The following is a 20,091-nucleotide window of genomic DNA, read 5'->3' on the forward strand; positions in this document are numbered from 1 at the left end:
GAAAGTAAAAAACAATTGCTGCGTTAATCTTAATCATGACATTTAAAATTGAAAAACTTCTGTATCTAGATTGCTGTGTGCCAAACTTATTCATTTATTGCACATAATTTTTCAATTTTGATTGTATTTTCAAAAGAAATTATGTGTAAAACGTGAGAAGAAAGTATTTTTCAACTTTCGATCTTTGAACTCGAGTTGAAAAACTCCACTTTCTTCTCTAGTTGTACAAATAACTATTTCATGATGGTGGTAGTAATTCGTTATCTGACTACTTTCTCTGCGTCCTGATGGAGCCTTGTACTTCAATATTTCCTCGCCATGTAATGTGTCATTTTCCTGACATTTATATGTAAACACTGACATTTTATCCCCTTTTTCTAAAGATTCATTTAATAGTTATTTACATGAAAATTAGGAAAAGTACATTATAGCGAGGAAGTATTGCAATAAGAGTAGGTACTAGCTCAGTAAATGATACTATGTTTAACTCCACAATGAGAACGTGCAAAGTGCAATGGCAAATTTTAAGCAATATTGAAAAATGAACTAATTTTTAGCTTCCTAGCTCGAGCTAGGTGTCTATTGAGGGATTTTTAAACCATGCGCGGGCCAATCGAACTGGCCCATGGCGTAGAGGAAATATTTCCTTTATGCCCACGGGCATTAAATCTACAAGCGATAAAATAGAAATTCCGATTTTTGAACTTGCGCTTTAATTTAAAACTCAATTACTATACCGGGTCGGGTGTAATATACTGCCACAGGAATACAATAATCCAGAGGGTAACCCAAGATACGACCATAAGACGAGAGTAGCGAAACGCATTTTTTCAACAAGCACATTCAATGCAGTACGGTACCATTTTTAAAATTGCAATGCCAACAATGTGGTGTTTTCGTGTAATTAATTTATCGCGCATATTCACGTTTTAGAAATATCTCCAAAAGTTGTACAACTAGTGAAATGCACTAGTTTTGTAAAATATAATTTGTTTATGTGGTAGTTATTAAAAGGAATAGGTACAAAAAGTAGGTTACAAAATACAAGATTTTAGCTTAGAGCAAGCTAAACATTAAAAATGCGGGAACAGTATGGGACAATGAGTTTAAAATGTGTGAAAAAAAAACATTTGTATTCAATCTTTCATACATAATTTAATTATTGATGTATGTACATAAAAATTTAATCTATTTACACATAAAAAGAATAGAGCCAATTCAAAAATAAGTAAAACTTTTTAAAACTGGTTTCTAAAAATATACAAGTTGTTCTACATTTACAAATATACAATAGTGCACAGTGTGATAAAATTGTTAAATAGAAGCATAATAAAATAGAGAATCTGTAAACGATTGCAAACGACAAGTATCTATTATTGCATTATTATTAAACAATACTCTACTTTAGCTTTGGTTTATATTAGCGAAATGTATGTAGTAAGAGACTGCACTTACTGCAATGTTAATAATAAATATAATAAAAGGAATGTAAAGCTATCTATTATAGTCCGACAGCGTACCACACCCAAAAATGTACAAATACTTGATATTGGTGTACAATAACGTGCATGTTTTAAAGGCCAAACCTTCACAAAGTACAAGTGATCGCAAGTGCATTCTCATTACGAAAATAGGCCAGTAAAAGTTGCACTCTCTTATAAAAAAATAACACAAAGCACTTTACCTGCAATCCAACAATACGCTACAAAATAAGTAATACAACAAACTCTTCCGTTATATTTGGTGCTAGAGAATAAACAAAAAACATAATCACAAATCAGGTACAAGCCGACTTCCACTCATTCTTGGCCGAAACCATCAGTCTCTTCAATTGCGTAGTTCAACTTCTCGACTAGCTGGTCGTAACTTTTGTACGGCGGCAGGTCGAGCCGATTGAAGCACGTGTGCGAACGCGGCAGCCACGTGTCCTTCCCCACCTTTTCTATGCAAAACCTCTGCGGACCGTTCGAGCCCATCAGCTCGGCAAACCCGCCGACCGGTACGCGACACGTGCCGGTCACAAACTGAAGTAAGCGGGCCCGTTTTTCGTTATCCGCTTGACAAACAAACTGAAAAAATCGTTGAATTTTTGAGTTTTGTATGAAAAATTATTAATTGTTAATTTTGTTTAAATAATCGCCTTGTATTTTATTTATTTGTTCAATTTTATTACATGTTAACATCTGCGTAGGATTTGTAGACCCCCATCCTAGACACGAAGTCTTGTTATCGCGGCTTTGTTGTTGTTGTGTGTCTTTTTATAAATGTTTGTATGTGTTCTAGAGTTTTAGAGCTATATCAATGTATTAGCAGTGTTTTTCTGCATTAGTTTTAGTCAAGTCGGGAATGGCAATGTCTATTATGCAAATGGATTTTTGTGATTTATCTATAAGCGTAATGTCTGGTCTATTATTGTGGATAGTTTTGTCTGTGAATAGTGTCCTATCTCATTATTATTTATGTGTGTTGTTTTCCAGGATTATCTGTGCAATGTATTTGTAGTATGGTGGGTCCATTTGTATATTACGTGAAAATGTTTTGGTGATGTGTAGAAGGTGATTAAGTGTTATGCTTGTGGTTAAATGAGGAAAGAGTTGTCCTTTTAAGAGCTTGGTAAAGATACGCCTTTGTTTTTTGAAAAAAATCCACAGTCTACTAGATATGAGAGACAAACAGATTTAGTGATTTTTCATTTAGCTGTTGTAGAATCGTTATTAGAAATACGACAAAATGACACGAATAAAAGTTTTCGACATTTTAATGCTTAACATGATGACCATCTTCAAATTTAAATTTAAGATCGTCTATGTAACAACTGTGTAATGTGATGTATTTTGTGGTTATAATAATAATAATAATCATATTTATTCCAAAATCCTCATGGCATAGATTCAGCAAAACGCTGCTCTTTAATCTACACCATGACAAAACAAAGAATATTTGTACAGAGCAAAACAACGAAAGAAAACAAAATTATACTAGAATAACTCCTTACTAATAACTAAGTATAGTGAAATGATGAATGAACAGATTGAAAGATAAAAGACAATATGAACAGGAATAATCAACAGCAACACGAAATCAAATTAAAGAGTGAAATAAAAGGTCAAACAATTGTTCGAAGGTAATGTTTTTATGTTTAATGTAACCAAGGTTAGTTGAGTTTATCAAATATAAAAGTGGATTAAAAGCAAGACAAAACCAAACTGGACTTAAAGAATCGTCTTAAAAATTCCTCTTTAATTTGTATTGTGTTAGTGTTAAGTTTTGTGTCGTTTAGTTAAGTGTTCCAACATGTCATTATGTAACTGAGGAATTGTGTAATATTGTTGCCGATTTTGTATATTGAGAGTACTTGTTGTAAAGTGTGGTACTGAATAGAATGCTTTTTTGTAATCAATGTATGCAGTGTGTATGTTTCGTTTGTTGTCTGGATTACTCAAGTATTTCAGAATTTATAATGAGTTTCTCTTTACGGCCTCTGGAATACTTGGTACAATCTTTTTGTTCTTCGTATAAAATGTTCTTATAAGTGCAGTGTATGTAATGCATGATGTCAGGATTTTGTATATTGTAAGAAGGTATGTTATTTACTATTATTAATTATTATTTAAAAAATTGCACTATTGATTGATGAAAAACTATATGACAGGTAAAAGGTTTGCACAACTTCTCCTGGCATATTAAATTTTGGAGGGAGTCTTGTTTGGGGGGATTGGGAAACAAATGGAATGCTTTTTTTGTTATAAAATTTGGTTTTGTTATTTAATAGGATTTAGGATGTGGGCGAGAAAAAGAAGAAAAGAAAAGAAGTTCTCAACTGTTAAAGATACTTCAAAAACCTCTGGATCCGTCCTTTAACTCATGGCCGGAGTAAAATTGAAAACAATCCATTATCTCCTATATGTGACGTCTTAGTTAACAAATTAAAGCTCATCTTTACACCACAAGAACTTTGTCGGAGTAACAAAGTTTTACACTTTTGAGTACCTACTTACCTGCCAAAACCACACCACTTGTTTACTACTTCGCGTGTAGTGTCGATAAATAGTGTGTCGCTGCCAATCATCAATATCAATCTCCTGCATACCGCACAATAGCAACTCGAGCTCTCGCTCATCGAAATACTTTAACCACTCCAAGGGAACGACCTCGTTAAACCCGTCCAAGAACGCTTTCGTCTGCTGCTCAATACCTCTGGTCATCCTCCACTCGGTCATCATGGAAATATACTCCTCCTTATTCTCTTCGGTGACCCGTTCCTCCCCACCTCCCTTCTTCAGTTCGTGATGCACAACCTGCCCCAGCACCTCAAAATCGACACTAAAGTACAACTCGAGGCCGCACTCATCGATATCGTTGTCCTTAATCCACACCAACGAATTGTAGAACTCGGGATCTATGCTCTCAATGTCTTTCATAACTAACTTTTTATTTAACATCCGCTTGTAGAACGGCAACGTAAAACCGGAATAAATAAACCGTCCGTGATACAAGGCCATCGCTATAAACCGCCCGATGAATTTAAAGTAGACCAAGTGGTCGGGATTAACGTACGACGCGGGATTGATCTGCAAACTGTAATTGTTCTTGTTGGCGTACTCGAACAGGCAGTACATCGGATTGAGGACTTCGTGCGAAAGGAGGAAGAACCACTCGCGACTGACGCCACCGTAATCTAATCCCTCTTCACCTTTGAAGATTATGTAGAGCCGTCTTCGCAGTTCGTAGGCGGGAAGTCGCATTAACGTGTGGAAGGAGTCTTCGAATAAGGTTTGTCTTGTTACCGTTATTTTGATGTGACTAGGTAGCGCGTTACTGTGACAAAGATACCTGCAAATTTAATTTAAAGTTTAGTACCCGTATATGGTGTTTACTACAGTACTAATACTGCAGAGATATACTCATATGGAGCCGAACGAAAACTATCAAACATAATTTTTTACTTGAAACAGAAGAGCCTCCTTTGCCAGGAAGTCTACCTCTGCAGTCTAATGGGATTTACCTGAATTGGCCAATTTTCCACCGGAAAGATCGTTCGTAAGCGCGAGGCACGCCGTACACTCCTTTCGGGCCCTTGGGCGCACCGGGGCGAGGATCTTGAAACGTGGTCGTTTTGGTGTTGTGATCTACAAAGTAAGGGACGTCGTCTTCGGTAAAGCGAATTTCCCAACCGGCGGGTAAAGGTGTCGCGTCGTCCATTTCGCCGCACACCTCCTGACCTTGGGTTCGCGGGTCTTCCCATTGCGTGGTCCGATTCTTATGATTGACAAAGTAAACGCGTCCGTCTGGTTGAACTCTGCGCTCCCATCCGGATGGTAGAGGTCCTAAACCGTCGTCCTCATCTTGAACTGCTGCGGTCGACGTACCCGGACCTTGTGGGGCGGGTTGTTGTTGTGGGTACAGAAACCTTTGATTCCCTTAAATTCAGGAATTAGACTACTGTCAGAATTGCAGTGTTGGTACCTTGTTGAACAATGTGCTGTCGCTGTCCTTGCCACTGCTGGAAATGCTGTAACCGTTCGGAATTCGGTCGCTGCCATGTGGTGGTTCGCGAATTGTGATCTACGTAATAAATTCGCCCCCTTCCATCTCTTCGCATTTCCCATCCAGGGGGTAAAGGTTGAGGTCTTTCCCATGATGTTGATCTAATGTCCCCAATAAATTACATGTACAGCAAAAGTACAAGCAAATTAAATTACAGAATTCTCACACCCTAAATACTGTTGTGTAAATAACGTCATGGAAACGTTCTTTCGGTCGAAACACTTTGTACAAGAAGACATTATAAAAATTCTAAGTTTCAATTTTGATTTGTTTCAGGACGGATGTTTTGTGTGTGATTATTTGGCGCCCAACGTGGGGCGAAACTTAAGTCGATTTTTTAAAAATTTAATTAATTTGTGTATGTGCAGTTAAGTGGACCTTGTTTATCGTAAAGCGTTAGGATATTAAATATTATTAGGATTCTTAAGAGAAAAAAAAATTATTTTATTTGTCAAACGCCTGCGTGTGGGAGAAAATAATTGATGAATGATTATTTAATAATTGATAATCCATTAATACATTATCAATTATTTAAACCTAGAATCGCATTTACAATTGTAAGACAGAGATTTAAAACATTTATTTTTAAATATTTTTAAAGAAAAACAAAAAAATTTGCAACATATACAGGGTGTTTCATTATGCAATGGTGAAAATAATAAGCTACATACCTAGTATTATGATCAACATAATATCTACGCCCATACATGTCATATCGCATTTCCCAGCCGGGTGGCAATGGCTCCTCGGTGCGACTTTCATCCGCAGTCGTCTGCGAATTACTGCTAGGAACTGTAGCTGGAGGGCCCAGTGGTGTAGCATCAGGATAAGGTGTGCCTAAGAATTTTCTTTGTCATGCGAAACCGCGCATATCATATAAATTACCGTTTGTAAGAACAGTGGCACTATTTTGTGGAGATCCCATGAGACTTGGACGATCCATGGCCGTCCGCGAAGGTGGCGGCACGACATTTTCGCTTCCATGCAATCGCATCCTCGCTCTGACCCCATTCAGAAGGCTTCTATTTGGTTGCGTATCACTATTTGTCTGAGCTAAAGGCATAAAGCTACTACTTGGCCTATTATGATTACTCAATTCGACATTTAAACCATCCAGTACGACTATTAATTCGCCGGTTTTTGGCGGCGAATCGGTAGTTTTATTCTCGCACATAAGGTCCAAGGTCAGCTCTAGGTTTTCGCATCTTCCGTTATAGTGGGAGAGCAGCTGCGACAGGTCCAACTTCTTCTCGCCTATAATTGAATCTTTTCGAAAACTGTTATGATCGTAAACGCTGAAGACTAATTTCGAGCTGGCCGTCACGAGGACCGTAAATACTTCGTTCCACTTCGGTTGGGATGTGGTCTTTACGGTTTCGGTGCGCCGCGCGTGCTTCCCATCGACCGTGAATTCCACGTAGGGGTTCGGTTTTAGAAAACCGTTCGGACGCAGATGGGCGCATTCAACTGAAAGTGACTTTTGTAAATTTGGCAACACTGACAAGCTTGATAGCAGTCTAGTAATGAAAAAAGGGTAATTCTAGGGTAATTGGGAAACTGCAGCTCTCATACTGAGGCGATAAGCAATGAGCAACTGGCAATAGGCCACATGCAATATTTGCTTCAGTGACAAATAATGTCAAGATGATGTTGCGTATTGCTTATTGACAGTTGCTAGTTGCTCCAATGTGAGACCTCTAATTTAATTCAATGTAGAATAGGTACAGCCATAATATTACGTGTTGCGTATTATGCCAGTTGCTTCCTGCTTATCGCCTCAGTGTGAGAGTCACCTAAGAGATACAAGTCTACTCAATGGAGGCAATGTTGCATCTCTCGAAGTCAAAAAGTAACAGAAGTCCAAATACATTCAAAGATATTAGATTATAAGTCTCGTTTCGTTTTTTTTAGGCCATCAACTTTTTTTTAATACAGACCTGTAGGTTGTTATGAAACAAAAGCATTCATGGCAAACTGTCATGAAACATTTCAGAAGGTACTTTTTGCCATTGGACCTAACTATATTGTAGCAAAAAAATTTGTTTAAATAAAAAAATGGGAATGTTTTATTACCACAAATACAACTGATGCGAACAATATTCAATGCATTTAGTGCTAATCATTTGCAATTTTAGTATTGCATTGAATGAATGAATTAATTGACAAAAATAACTAAGTGACCTTTTGACGTGGATGTTGCTGAACATCATCCATTCTTTACCCTATCACGTCTGCACACAAATATAAAACCCTGCTCCTAGACCACCTTTTGAGATTACGTTACATGACAGTTGATGTCCTTTATGCGCATAGAGTACAACATTTTTAATTGAAAACACTCAAAACATTGTAGTTCGTTATGATGGGCAAATCCTGTACTTTTTTTGCAGAATGGTAAAACCCAACCACCTTGAAATTGAAACTGTTTCCATAGCAATTAAATATTAGACACCGCCAGTGACTAAACCTCTTTAATGTGTGATGTAAGATAATGTATCTGATAAGCGCTAGTTTAATCTTGTAAAATACTTGACGACTTAAGCACGCTTACAGTGTGCAAAAACAGAATAACCTACGGATTACAACAATGACAAAGAGCGTCAACAAACACAATTTAATTTGAATTGAAATTTGAGGCACATACTTGTTATGCTGAGCTGATGGTAACCTTGTGCGGTCCCCGAAGCCTGAGCCATCGCTTGTCAGCTGTCGATCATCGGAAATCTGTACGAAAAAAGGAAATTTAAAAAAATGATAATATTTGAGGGAAGCACAAGCACTACAGCTTGAACTAGCAAAAACAGTGATAAATTACCTTTCTTATCAGATAATAATGATTAATATGATAATGAAATTAAACTCAGTATCCATTGACGTTACTAAACTTAATTATACTTAGTTTAAAATTACCTTGAATTAGTTTCAAATGACGAAGTTTAGAACCAGCTAGGACACTTTTTCGACTAATTATTGCAATACGCATTTCTGGAAGTGGAGATCTTGGACTACAAATAAATTAGTCACCGAGGAAAGTCGTGTTTTGGTATCTTACAATTTATGGTATTGAAGGGGTGTCACGGTAAATCATTTTGCTTGAGAAAAGAATTCGCACTAATAATTTTAATTGTTTAATGTAAATAATTGTAAATGAATTAAATAATTAAACGTCAAAGTGAACACTAAATTTTTTTAGTGATTTTTATTCCGCTACTTTTGACACTCAATGCTACCAATACACTTGTTCATACGTCATAAAAACTCTCACAGTTTCCAATTTCCATAACACTCCAGTATACACCTTCGAGTAAAAATAAAAAAACAAACGAGAAAAGTTAAGGACGGCATACTATTCATGAGAACCAATAGAGGTCGCCACTGACAAATTGCATTGTAAAATTATATCAAACTTTGAGAATGACTCCTGGGCTTATACAATCATTTTTTAGCCTGGTTTTTGAAAATATAAATTCTACATACATTACTCTAGAGCGACTGTATAAAGGTTTTACTAAAAAGACAGTAATTACTACAATATTGCTAAAATAAGAGGGCACATTTTATATTTTATTTTAAGCAATTGTTGAATTTTAAAGTACAGTCGCTGTAAAACTGCTCCTCCTCTTTCAATATTGAAAGTTTTGCCATTTAAAACCCAATATTGTGGCCAGGAGTCATTCTCAAAGATTTCATTTTTAAAAAGTTACATCAATCACAATGGCGGCAAGCAGCAGTAGTGCAGCTATTTATTTCTAGATGTCGCTAAGGTACAACCTGGCGCGCGTCTGTAAAAAAATATTATAAAGGAACTGCTGCATCCGATTATGATGTCATTGAGTACAATGAATTGTTGTTTGTCTAAAGACGAGTACATAAACGCGACCTATGCCAACATTCCTTTCTCGTTTACTAAGATAAAATGACATTTGTGATTTGAATGTGTGTGGGCGACCCTCCGGAAAAGAAGACAGGTAGTTAAAACCGTTTGGAAATTTTACACGATTGTGTAACGCTGCCCTTATCCTATGTCTATCCTACGACGTGCATTTCCTAAAAATCACAGAGGTGCAAAAATGCATTTATTATCTTCGTTGGCGCAGAGACCAGATCTACTGTCCAAATTCTCCGGGTATGCTCTGGGGCAGAGATCATGGGGGCGGGGGTGAATTTTCAGTAAAAAATATGATTTGCCCCGAGTAACGATTTTTTCGGCACGGTTAGTTTTGATCTTCACTGCGCCCTCGTAGCGCCGCCCCTGGGCATCCTCTGTCAATTTCGAGGGCAGAAATGGACTCTACGCCCCCGATAACCCCGAGTAGGATTTCTCCAGCTTTTCATATAAGGAGCGATCAAAAAAGGATTGACAATCGAATCGCCGATTTTCTGGGTAACCAAAAATTCCAAAGCTTGCTCGACAACACTCTTTTTTGATCGCATAGTATGTAGTATTAGTGAAAATAATGATTACAAATTGTAGGTATGACAAAATAAACAAAAACAAACAGTTTTTTGTAAATAAAGCAAATTCCCCTATGTATCCTTTAAATTCACCACGTCAAAGAATTTATAAGAATATTAACAAATGAACGTCAAAAATTTTATTTGCGATTTCGACTGCAGAGCGACAGCAGAAGGGCTAGGTATTTGAACAAAAAAACATGCCTTGAATTTGTCGAATTATTATAACCTCTGGTAATGGTGCATAATCGGTTTTTGCGTGTACCTTTAAATGTAATTTAATCTATGTCAACCAGCTGTTTTTTATCTCCTTAAAATAAGCAAAGGAATGTGCACAAGGTCATGGAAGTCAACATGTAAAAGTAATTAAATTTAGAGTATACACAAACCAATTGTGTAAGTAGATAGTACCACCTACTCGACATGATGTGGCAGCACAATTTATTTACTACAAAGATAATACTTCACTATCTTTCGATTTTAAAACATGCTGCGACCTCTGATATTTAATAGCTGAATCATAGTTGCCTCATTTCATAACTGGTTCAATTTTTTAATTCGTATGCCGTCCTTAAGCTTTCCTCCTCATTAAGGATTGAATGCCAAAGTTCAGCTCTTCTATGTACACACCAAGATTTGTTATCAAAACCTAATATCACCAGATATGGAATGTTACAGTTCAGAAAGTATTCAAAAAGGCAAATAATTCAGGCAGATGAACACTACATCCATGCGTATGAAATATCAAATTGTAATTAGAAATGCTGGCCTTTGATCTGCAAAAGATTTGGAAACTACTATAAGGTCATTATAAAGCATACATATACAATCAACAAAGAGCCCTATTAATGAATTAATAAAAGAATACTAAAAATATCATTTTCACCATTTTCAGTTCACCCTGTACTTTCCAAAATGATCAATACAATTTATTTAAGAGCTTCCGTCATTAAAGAAAACTTTAATCAATAAAATTTTATTATATCTGTAATAAAGGAGATTATTTATGCAACTACTTTTTCCTCCGAAAAGCTTCATTTGGATTTTTCTTCATCCAATGCTTAACTGTTGAATGTGGACGAATTTTGAGTTGAGCTGACTTTGATGTCACATCACGCATCACAAATGGGGAGAAACCTAAACAAAAATACATATTGGCGAATGTTAGGCGTTCAAGACTAATGATTTACCGGCAATATAATCATCATTTAATGGATTTGTCTTCGTTTTGGCTAATCTCGTTGGCTGCTGATCTGGAAACGGCTGATCTTCTACCAAATGGGGATTATTGGAGTGTTTTCCGCCCTTAATTGTAGGTAGAGAATATCGTTTTCCTCTGCCAGTAATTGGACGTCTGGCGTTTATGTGGATTTGTTGGTTTCCCTCCTCGTCGAGTGTTACTGCCACTCGTTTTAGGGTTTTATTCCCGCATTTTGGGCAGAAAATCTTTGTCATAATGCTTGTCGTTTTAAAACAAGCATGGCAGCGTAAAATAAATGTTCTCAATTGTTTGATCATTCTTCCATCTAAGGTGGCGACATTCAAATTCATTTGTTTCAAAACGTTTTGCATAGCAAAATCGGTAGTTATACATGCTACTTTCACAGAGATTTCCTCTGTTGTTTCTCCATCTAACTGTTTCTTGGCACTCTTTATGTTTGAGGGTGTAATCCAACCAATGTCGTCATCTGAATCTGACTCCTGTGAACCTTCAGGTTGATCTGTGATAGACACCAGAATGTTTTCTGCATCATCCTCGTTTTCAATATCGTCACAATCCAATGAGTGAAATTTCTCTAGCAGTTGATCGTCCAACTCATCCAAATTGTTAATTTCGTCATCACTCCGGTCATCATCTCCCTGTTCCACCGAGGTGTCTGGATTATGATCGGTTTTGTTTTTGGGATCATAGAAGCCCACCACATCTGCCTTAACCGGAGGAGGTTGACTTTTGGTCATGAAATTTACATTTCGCCTAATTGGTTCGTTGTTAAGGTGGTCTGTCCCTACGTGCTCCTTTTCCAACTGGTAAGTCAATGCCATTACTTTTATATCTGTGGCTGATAGGCACGGATAATCTCCAGTTTTTTTCGCAAATTCTGTTATGACCTGAATACTTTCTGGGTAGACATTTTTAATGCTCAAATCGTAAGGCAGTACTATAAGCCTTCTCAACTGTCGTTTATTTGTAATTTCGTTAACAACTTCTTGGCATGTCACAATGTTTTTACCGATGTTCTAGAAAATTGCAATTACGTTTAAGATGTGTCGTTTTAGAAATATACCTGCAGAGGTGAATTTTGAATAAATCCCGTTGTATCTACTACTAAGTAATCTACATTTTGCGAGCTGTCCATTTTTAAAAGCCAAAATTTCTCTATTTTAGCTTTTGGGTAAACGCAAACGTGACAGAACTTACAGAATGAGGTTATGTTAAAGGTTGAAGAGAATACAATGTTGCCAAGTCTAGAAACGCATGCAACGAATACAAGGTACTTTAAAACTTATGACCGTAGTTTGAAAGTGACTTTGGGTGGCAAGTTTGATTTTTACCCACAATTATTAAGAGTATGCTCGAAGGGAGAGCCTCGCACTACTCTGGAACGTTCCAGAATGTGCATAAGGAGCATTTAAATCCCCACCTATAGAAAAACAAAAATTATTACATTTTCATTGTTAAGTGTTCTGTAACACTGTAACAAATCCTAACGAAATTGTAATTATAATTTGTAAATTTCAAAAAAATTTCACACTGGAATTTGAAAAATAACATCAAATGTTTTGAATAAATTGAATTTTATGGGGAACGTTTTGAGTTCTTAAACGTGGATTAACAAAAGCAAATATTTACTATTTATAACATTTCTTAGAACACATTTGACGATACACCAAGTAGTCATTTGAGTTTAGTACAATAACATAGCCATTGTCCCCATTGGTGTAATAATGATGTTCCTCTAAATCCCAGCCAACTACTGAATCTGAAAATCCTTGCACATAAATAGATACCCACGGTTTCTCTTGATCCTTGACGTAAGATCTTAAAAAATAATTAAGTCAGCACAAATGACTTGCATCATACTGAAACTTACATCAAAAATTCGCACAGTTTTCTTATTTGATGGCTGGTGAAAAATCCTCTCCATTGCAAAAATTTCACTTGCCCATATTCCTGATGTGGCTGGGGCGTTTCGTATGCTGACAAATACTCATCTCCACCACCCAGATTTGATTCCAAAGAAAACACGCCAAGCCACTCGATGAAATCGTCGACCTCGTCTACAGTAAAATCCGGCACTTTGACCGTGTAGCTTGTCCGCGTACAAAAATCGGGAACGCAAAGTTCAACGTCGAGGTTTAGATCGTGAAAATATTTCGCGACTGACGAGGGGCACACATTCGCGCTCGGCGGTTCCCAGTTGACGAGCATAGTCATTTTTTGCATTGTACGCAAACGATCTTTGGTTCGATCGTAATTTCTCTTCCCCGGTTTGAAGTGGTTACTTAAGAGATTGATGGAGACAACTAAAAATGAAATGCTCTCATCGCACACACGTTTATTATTTAAATACATAATTTACATTTAATTGTACGAGGGGGGAGGCTGATCAAATCGGATGGGAGAAAAATATTTGTTCGATACGTTCGTTATAAAAAGTGAATGATTTAGTATACGATAGCCTATTAACATTAAAATGACATAATTATTAAAATTTAGTAAGTAAACTCAAGTGTCATTACACTGTACATGGCCAATTTAAAAAAATAAATCCTATATGCCTTTCGATTAGGTATGTATATACAGTGAAACTTGTCGTTACGGAGTAACAAAATTTAAGTCACTTTTTCAAAGAAAAATAACTAAATAAGTGCAGTTTACAAGAAGAGGTGAAATAATTACAAAATTATACTGTGCGAGGTTGGTTGCACAAAAGGAACTATTTCACGACGTGTGACCATTCATTGAAATACAGGGTCCGGCAAAATGATCTCCCACATTTTGCACCGCCACTGTGCCAGAATCACTGAAGAGAGGGGGAGCTTAGTGTAGTCGGTTGGTAGCTCTGGCCTTGCCATTTCAGTTGTCAGTCATGAATTGGACGGGTGAGCATCGTGCCTTTGTTATTGAAACGTTTATGAAAAGTAACGAATCTGTGATTACGACGCAAAGAACATTTCGTACTCACTTCGCGCTTGGTAGACATGGTCCAGTTCCAGATCGCAAAACAATACTGTTGTGGGTTTAAAATTTTAGAGTTACAGGTTCAGCCTTAAAAAGAAAATCAACTGGTAGACCCAGAAGTGTCCGGACACCTGAAATTGAAATTGAGTGATGGAAACTTTCAGAAATCAGCTTCGAATGTGTATCGAAAAAAATGGTCGCCATTTGGACTCTGTAATTTTCAAAACTTAATAAAAACAAATGGCATAGCATACATTTTCAGTTAATAAAGACAAAATCTATATAACATTTACAATGGCGTTTTTATTACAGATTAAAATGTGAGAGATCATTTTGCCGGACCCTGTACAACACACCAGACAAACAGTCAAAACATACAATGCAAACAACGTTTCCGCACCTGAAATATTAATAACATGCCACATATTATAGAAACTTTTGTATAGAGGTTGCTAGATCTGTTAATCCTGAAACGCCTTGGAATCACCAAATAGTTTGTGGTGTTAAAGTGTGGCCATTAAAATTCCTGAATCTAATGGTAGCTATACCATTACATACAATCACTGATCTATTTTCTGAAAATGTTCAAATCCAGCCCAATTGTAGTTCCTCTCAACGAAGATAATGTCAGCTCAAAAAATTTGTGCACTCAAATTTGAGGCGGAAGATCTAAGATGTATTTTTTTAAATCAAATTTAACCACCATCAGCGCAGCAGCTGCAGAAAGTATCCCTTTTTGTAGTTTTCCGCACTGTACAGTCTAATATAAAATAAATTGAACCTTACTCAACCAGAACTCTAGAAAAAAGAGGCCCTTGAGTCATTGTTTTTGTGTGTTATGTGAAATTAAAAATATTTGGAACTAATAAAAAATTCGAAATATTCAAGAAATTGTAGTTTTAAAACAATCCTGCCATCTATTGTAATGTATGTACCTCGATGTCTGTAATGTATGTAATATTGCAAAATAATATTGAATATAAATATAACAAGATTTTAGGATTTGTCACAATCTTTTCAAAAATTCCAAAATATATAGGGTGGTCCGTAAGAAAACAGCACACTCTGTATTAAAATTGTCTATTGTGATGGATTCTACATAAAAAATATTTTGCGAAAATCACTTATCTTTAACAGCAAGTTCTAGAGCATTATAAATCGACCAAATTTGAGAAACACCCCCCAGTAGCCAAACGATTAGAGACAGCTGAATTCTGTTTTCGCCAGTGATCTCTTTTTAAAATTGAGCTCCAGACACATAGGTTTTTTCTATCTGTTATTAAAGTAAAGGGTGTTTCCATACGAAAGTATCCAACTTGGACCACCCTATAGACATTGTTGACCCCAGTTTAATCCCAATAATCAATCATAATCATATCTTACATTCCTCCTAGTTTTTTTTTTAAATAATAATAATTAATTAATTACAAGCTTCATGTTGAGTTGGAAGCCACGCGCCAACCCGCCATTTTTTTTAGTCACAAACAAACTTTTGTGAAACCAACCTCTAGTGGTGAGATATATTGGAGGATAAAAACACATTTAAAGCAGTACAAGTTCTCACTAATAGTAAGAAATAGTGAGATGGACTTAATGAATTTCTTTCCTTTCACTAAACACAAATACTATCTACGCAATGATTATAAAAATTTGCTATTGTGGCATACCAAGACACATTCTGGTTGCTATACCACACACTACTCCCATAAACTAAAGATAAATAATTCTCCTAAACAAAAAGTCACAACAAAAATCACATAAAACAAAGGAAAGCCTATATAAGACACGGTCTTATATGAAAAACTTGCGTCAGTAGGACAATGTGGGACTAATATCCAAATCGAAATTATTTGAATTTATGTATTGACGAAAAGCTTTCAATTCGTCCATCGAAATACCCTGCCAACTTTCCAATTCGGACAAAACCCTCAATTTAGTACAGCTAGCTAATAACAACTCTACGGTCCTAATACTCATGTCGGAACTGTACAGAATTCTCAGTTCTTCGAGATGCCTCATCGGGTTTACACTTAGTATGTTGACAATGGAGGAATGCGTAACGCCTGTTGAGGAACCCAAATGAATGAACTTAATATTAACAGAATGCGATAAAAGGAACTCTAAATGATTGACGGCGCAATCGACCACCCAAAACACACGTTCTAGGTGTTGGTACGGTTTTACTTTCAACCTCGAATAGGAGCTGTGTTGATCGACGAAATCGCAGTTGTACAATACTAGATTCTCTAAAAGAGGGCAGCACTGACTTATGTGAATGATCGCGTTCAAATCGATTTCTTCGACGTGCTCCAAGTGTAAACTAGTCAGTCCATATCCCCGTATTTCTAATAACTGCTTAACAAAATGCGCATAGAATGCGCACGAGGACAACTTCAACTCTTTCAAGTTATCCAAAGTTGTCAAAATTGTAAAATCGGTTATATTCTCGTCGTGAAACAAGCAGACGTGCTCAACTTTCGGGCACATTGCAACCAGAAATCGCAAACTTTCAGTCGACAAATCACGTGTTTGCAATTTCCGTAAGCCGAAAGGGCCAGTGTTTGTGTAATTTAAATGCACATACTTAACGACGCCACCGAATTCGTCACAACGCCCTAAATCTTGCAACTTTGGAAGACCAACAAGCAACTGCGCGAAACCGACGACAGTAACGGAGGTACGGTGCAATTGCAGCTGTCGCAGCTCCTTGCACTTTAACAAATAGGCAACACTGCGATCGGTAACAGATCGTGACGACGTTACATCTAAGCTTTGTAAATGTAGGCAATTATCGGCCAAAATTTGAATGACACTATCACTACAATCGAAACACAAACAGAGTGAACGTAAATTTTTCATATCGGCAATACCGTCAAGTATACACCTATCGCCATCACTCGTATGCCAACCGACAGTACACGATCCTAAATTTAATACTTCGAGTCCTGTCAATTTATGTACATTTTTGTACAGAACGTATCGCATAATCTTCGGCCAGCACGAGAAATCAATTTGTTTAAGATTCTGATTGAGCACGACCTCCGTGAGGTTTACGACGACGTTCATTTCGGTCAGGAAAACCGACATGGGTGCAAACTGGTCGTAGGTCTTTTTGGTTTTGTCGATGAGATTTCTGACGGCACGCAAAACTTGAACGGCCATCGAATCGTATAAATAGCAAGGTATGTTACACGTTAACAGCTGCTCTACATGCTCTAAGCTTCTTTTAAGGCACGCCACCCCCTTTTGTGGCTCCGAGCACATCCGTACGTCGGCTAAAATACGAGGAGCCAGACTGACCACTAGCATTCCCACACCCTGTAGGCTCAGAGATTGTAGCGTCTGTACGGCACGATGTTGGGGCATTGTCTATAACAAATGATGGATGTCACACGCCATCACTGTCTGAAACGGCCCTACTTCTACTGCGTATTAAAATACTCGCATGAGGTTAGCAATAGCATTCCAGCAATAGATTTGCATATTTTAAGTTAGCTAATTCTGTCATGAATGTGCAAAAATATGCAATCCATATAAGACGTTACATATTGAGAAATGGCAATTTACACAAAAATGTATTATAATCGTCTTGAGAGATTGTAGGTTGTGATGAAAATTATAAGTGTAAGTGTAATCCACCAAAAAAGGGTGTGAGGTCGTAAGGGGGATTGGCCCCAGGTAGATATTTACCAGAGAACGTATCGGAAAAAAATTTACCCACTATCACGAACTAATTAGAATTATTAATTTACTAAATGGTAAATTTCGTTTTTGCCAGAATAAAAACAAAATAAAAAAAAAATAACAGACATGGATTTCGAAACGGAACGATAATAAACACAGAGTTATATACAATAGTTTTGAAGTAAGCATTTTACCCTAGAAAAGATCAGTTTGGGGAATGATTTATTGGGGTTTAACTGCACCTGCATATGAGAAATGAATTGGAATGTAGTAGTCATTTTTCTTTTACAAGTTGCGGTAAATTTTGCAACTATCAGTTTTGTAATCTTATATATTTTGTGTGAAACGTTCTTTCCCTAATCTTACCATGTTTTGAAGGCACTATTTCAAAAGTGTGATTTTTAGTTTGAGCTAGAAAGCCGTTTTTTTCATAATTTGGCACATTTTTTTCAAGTTAGTTCGAGATATGTACGTATCAGTGTTTTGATTTTGAGCACACCCTCCAGTCTGTTTTTGTTACAGCATTTGTGCAGCGAAGGAACGATAAGGATTCATTTTTTTAAATATTTGATTTTCTCAATATTTATGGTTTGCACATTTCGCCGACTTCCCATTAAATATGCAAATCTACAGCCGCAATACTAATGCCAACTTCAAATGAGTCATCACAACTTACTATAACGTTGCTTGACAGTATAACGAGACGCTCTTCCTTCCAAACCCAAAGTCTCGTAGCTCTCCTTCGTTAATGATAACAGTAACAAACCATTGGGGGTCACACAAGCACAGTCCTCGCAATCAATCCTTCTATTTATACTTAACGATACCAACGTACCTACAAACCTTTTGTTGTAATACACAAAGAACACAAACAATGCAAGTACCTTTTCCCACAAACGAATTGATAAAGTTTATGTTGACCAACTCCTCTAGACCAATATTCGATACTTTGTAATATTCGCAATCCGCTTTAAGTAAATCAAACAAATTTTGCGGTACTCTGAGAGTGTCCGGTAAAACAACTGACACCTACAACACACAGATTAGTAGAGATCTAACGACAGTATACTTTTACTAAATGGTTGTAGGGAAGCTTTTGAACGATATTTAAGCAGTTGCCCTTGCTTATGTTCCCTTTTTCAACTTTAACAAGTGAATTGGGCGCTTTGAAGTGCCATATTTCAGGTGATATCATTATATATTTTCTTGTTGAGTTTGGGTAAGTTTCTCATAGAAAATTCTAGTAAAATTAGATGTAGAGTTTTCCTTGGATACAAAATAATTAATAAAAATATGATTTCAACAACAAACTGCGTATATATATATTTTTTATGGTTGTTTTGTTATCGTCAGAGGTGTAGAGAGTTCCGGCAACGGTAACCATTTACTATACTATATAGGGTGTCCCAAATCCCAATTATAACTTTTACCTCATTATTTGCTGTATGCACCGTAAAAATTTAAGCCGAGCTTAGTTTAAATATAGCTTAATATCCATGGTAACGATTATTAGAACAATGGATGCTATGGATTACAAGCTAGGCTTAGCTTAAATTTTTACGGTGCATACAGCCATTATAGTCGCACCAAACGTCAAATTCGACTGTTTAAAATCCATAGCAACGATTATTGAGACTATGGTGGTCAAGGGTTTAATCTCGGCAAGTTTCCAGAAATTAGACAAAAAAGTGTTTGAACGCGTCAAATATTTATACATAATGGACCCAATTGACGATTCATTACATCCCTTAAGCAAGACGATCAAGCTCTGTGCTAGATCTTCAATTTGGCAAATTGCCAAATGCCATCGTTTTTACTATCGACATCCTAGACATTCTTTCCCTATCAAAAAGCAAACCATTTCCTTTATTGCCCGACAGAAAAGGAAACACTCCATTTGAATTTCGATATGTTGAATCTGCATATTGAATGCAACAGAACAAATTTTTTTTTATATTCGAATATTCGATGTTAACAACTATCAATATTTAAAACGCAATATCGTCCATTCCTAGTTGCAATGTTTTATTAACCAGAACGATTTTATTAAGGACTTACAAAGTTTTTAAAAAGAGATTAATGTTCCTTTTGTCAATACTGGATGACCAGATTCGGATTAGAAAGTATTTAGGATTCATCTACCCACTATAAGGGACACCGCTCATGAAAGGAGAGGTGGGACAATATAATGGGAGCATGAATAGGGTTGTATGGATCTACAG

At 36.6% G+C, this 20,091-nt stretch overlaps 5 protein-coding genes across 5 annotated transcripts; all 5 read right to left on the reverse strand.

Moving 5' to 3' along the window:
• Positions 1 to 1,717: 1,717 nt before the first annotated feature.
• LOC116172734 (E3 ubiquitin-protein ligase Su(dx)) lies at positions 1,718 to 8,757 on the reverse strand. The gene is made up of 9 exons (XM_031490001.1): positions 8,600 to 8,757; positions 8,458 to 8,552; positions 8,192 to 8,271; positions 6,433 to 7,014; positions 6,219 to 6,384; positions 5,467 to 5,648; positions 5,006 to 5,420; positions 3,999 to 4,833; positions 1,718 to 2,069 (listed from the first exon to the last, which is right to left on the reverse strand). Exons 3-9 carry the CDS (start codon positions 8,241 to 8,243, stop codon positions 1,800 to 1,802), a joined length of 2,502 nt encoding a protein of 833 aa, XP_031345861.1. The 5' UTR covers positions 8,244 to 8,271; positions 8,458 to 8,552; positions 8,600 to 8,757; the 3' UTR covers positions 1,718 to 1,799.
• A 2,191-nt stretch (positions 8,758 to 10,948) lies between these two features.
• On the reverse strand, positions 10,949 to 12,795 carry LOC116172739 (RNA-binding protein NOB1). Its single transcript, XM_031490005.1, has 3 exons — positions 12,288 to 12,795; positions 11,193 to 12,240; positions 10,949 to 11,139 (listed from the first exon to the last, which is right to left on the reverse strand). Exons 1-3 carry the CDS (start codon positions 12,357 to 12,359, stop codon positions 11,015 to 11,017), a joined length of 1,245 nt encoding a protein of 414 aa, XP_031345865.1. The 5' UTR covers positions 12,360 to 12,795; the 3' UTR covers positions 10,949 to 11,014.
• Positions 12,796 to 13,090: 295 nt separating this feature from the next.
• Positions 13,091 to 13,438, reverse strand: LOC116170660. Its single transcript, XM_031487165.1, has one exon. It carries the CDS (start codon positions 13,436 to 13,438, stop codon positions 13,091 to 13,093), a length of 348 nt encoding a protein of 115 aa, XP_031343025.1.
• A 1,030-nt stretch (positions 13,439 to 14,468) lies between these two features.
• LOC116172736 lies at positions 14,469 to 18,684 on the reverse strand. The gene is made up of 2 exons (XM_031490003.1): positions 18,546 to 18,684; positions 14,469 to 17,554 (listed from the first exon to the last, which is right to left on the reverse strand). The coding sequence occupies exon 2, from the start codon at positions 17,549 to 17,551 to the stop codon at positions 15,995 to 15,997; it is 1,557 nt and encodes a 518-aa protein (XP_031345863.1). The 5' UTR covers positions 17,552 to 17,554; positions 18,546 to 18,684; the 3' UTR covers positions 14,469 to 15,994.
• On the reverse strand, positions 18,535 to 19,064 carry LOC116170661 (ribonuclease P protein subunit p40-like). The gene is made up of 3 exons (XM_031487166.1): positions 18,945 to 19,064; positions 18,754 to 18,898; positions 18,535 to 18,704 (listed from the first exon to the last, which is right to left on the reverse strand). Exons 1-3 carry the CDS (start codon positions 19,062 to 19,064, stop codon positions 18,535 to 18,537), a joined length of 435 nt encoding a protein of 144 aa, XP_031343026.1.
• Positions 19,065 to 20,091: the final 1,027 nt, after the last annotated feature.

Source organism: Photinus pyralis, unplaced genomic scaffold (genome assembly GCF_008802855.1).
Source record: "Photinus pyralis isolate 1611_PpyrPB1 unplaced genomic scaffold, Ppyr1.3 Ppyr1.4_LG5, whole genome shotgun sequence".
Lineage (NCBI taxonomy): Eukaryota > Metazoa > Arthropoda > Insecta > Coleoptera > Lampyridae > Photinus > Photinus pyralis.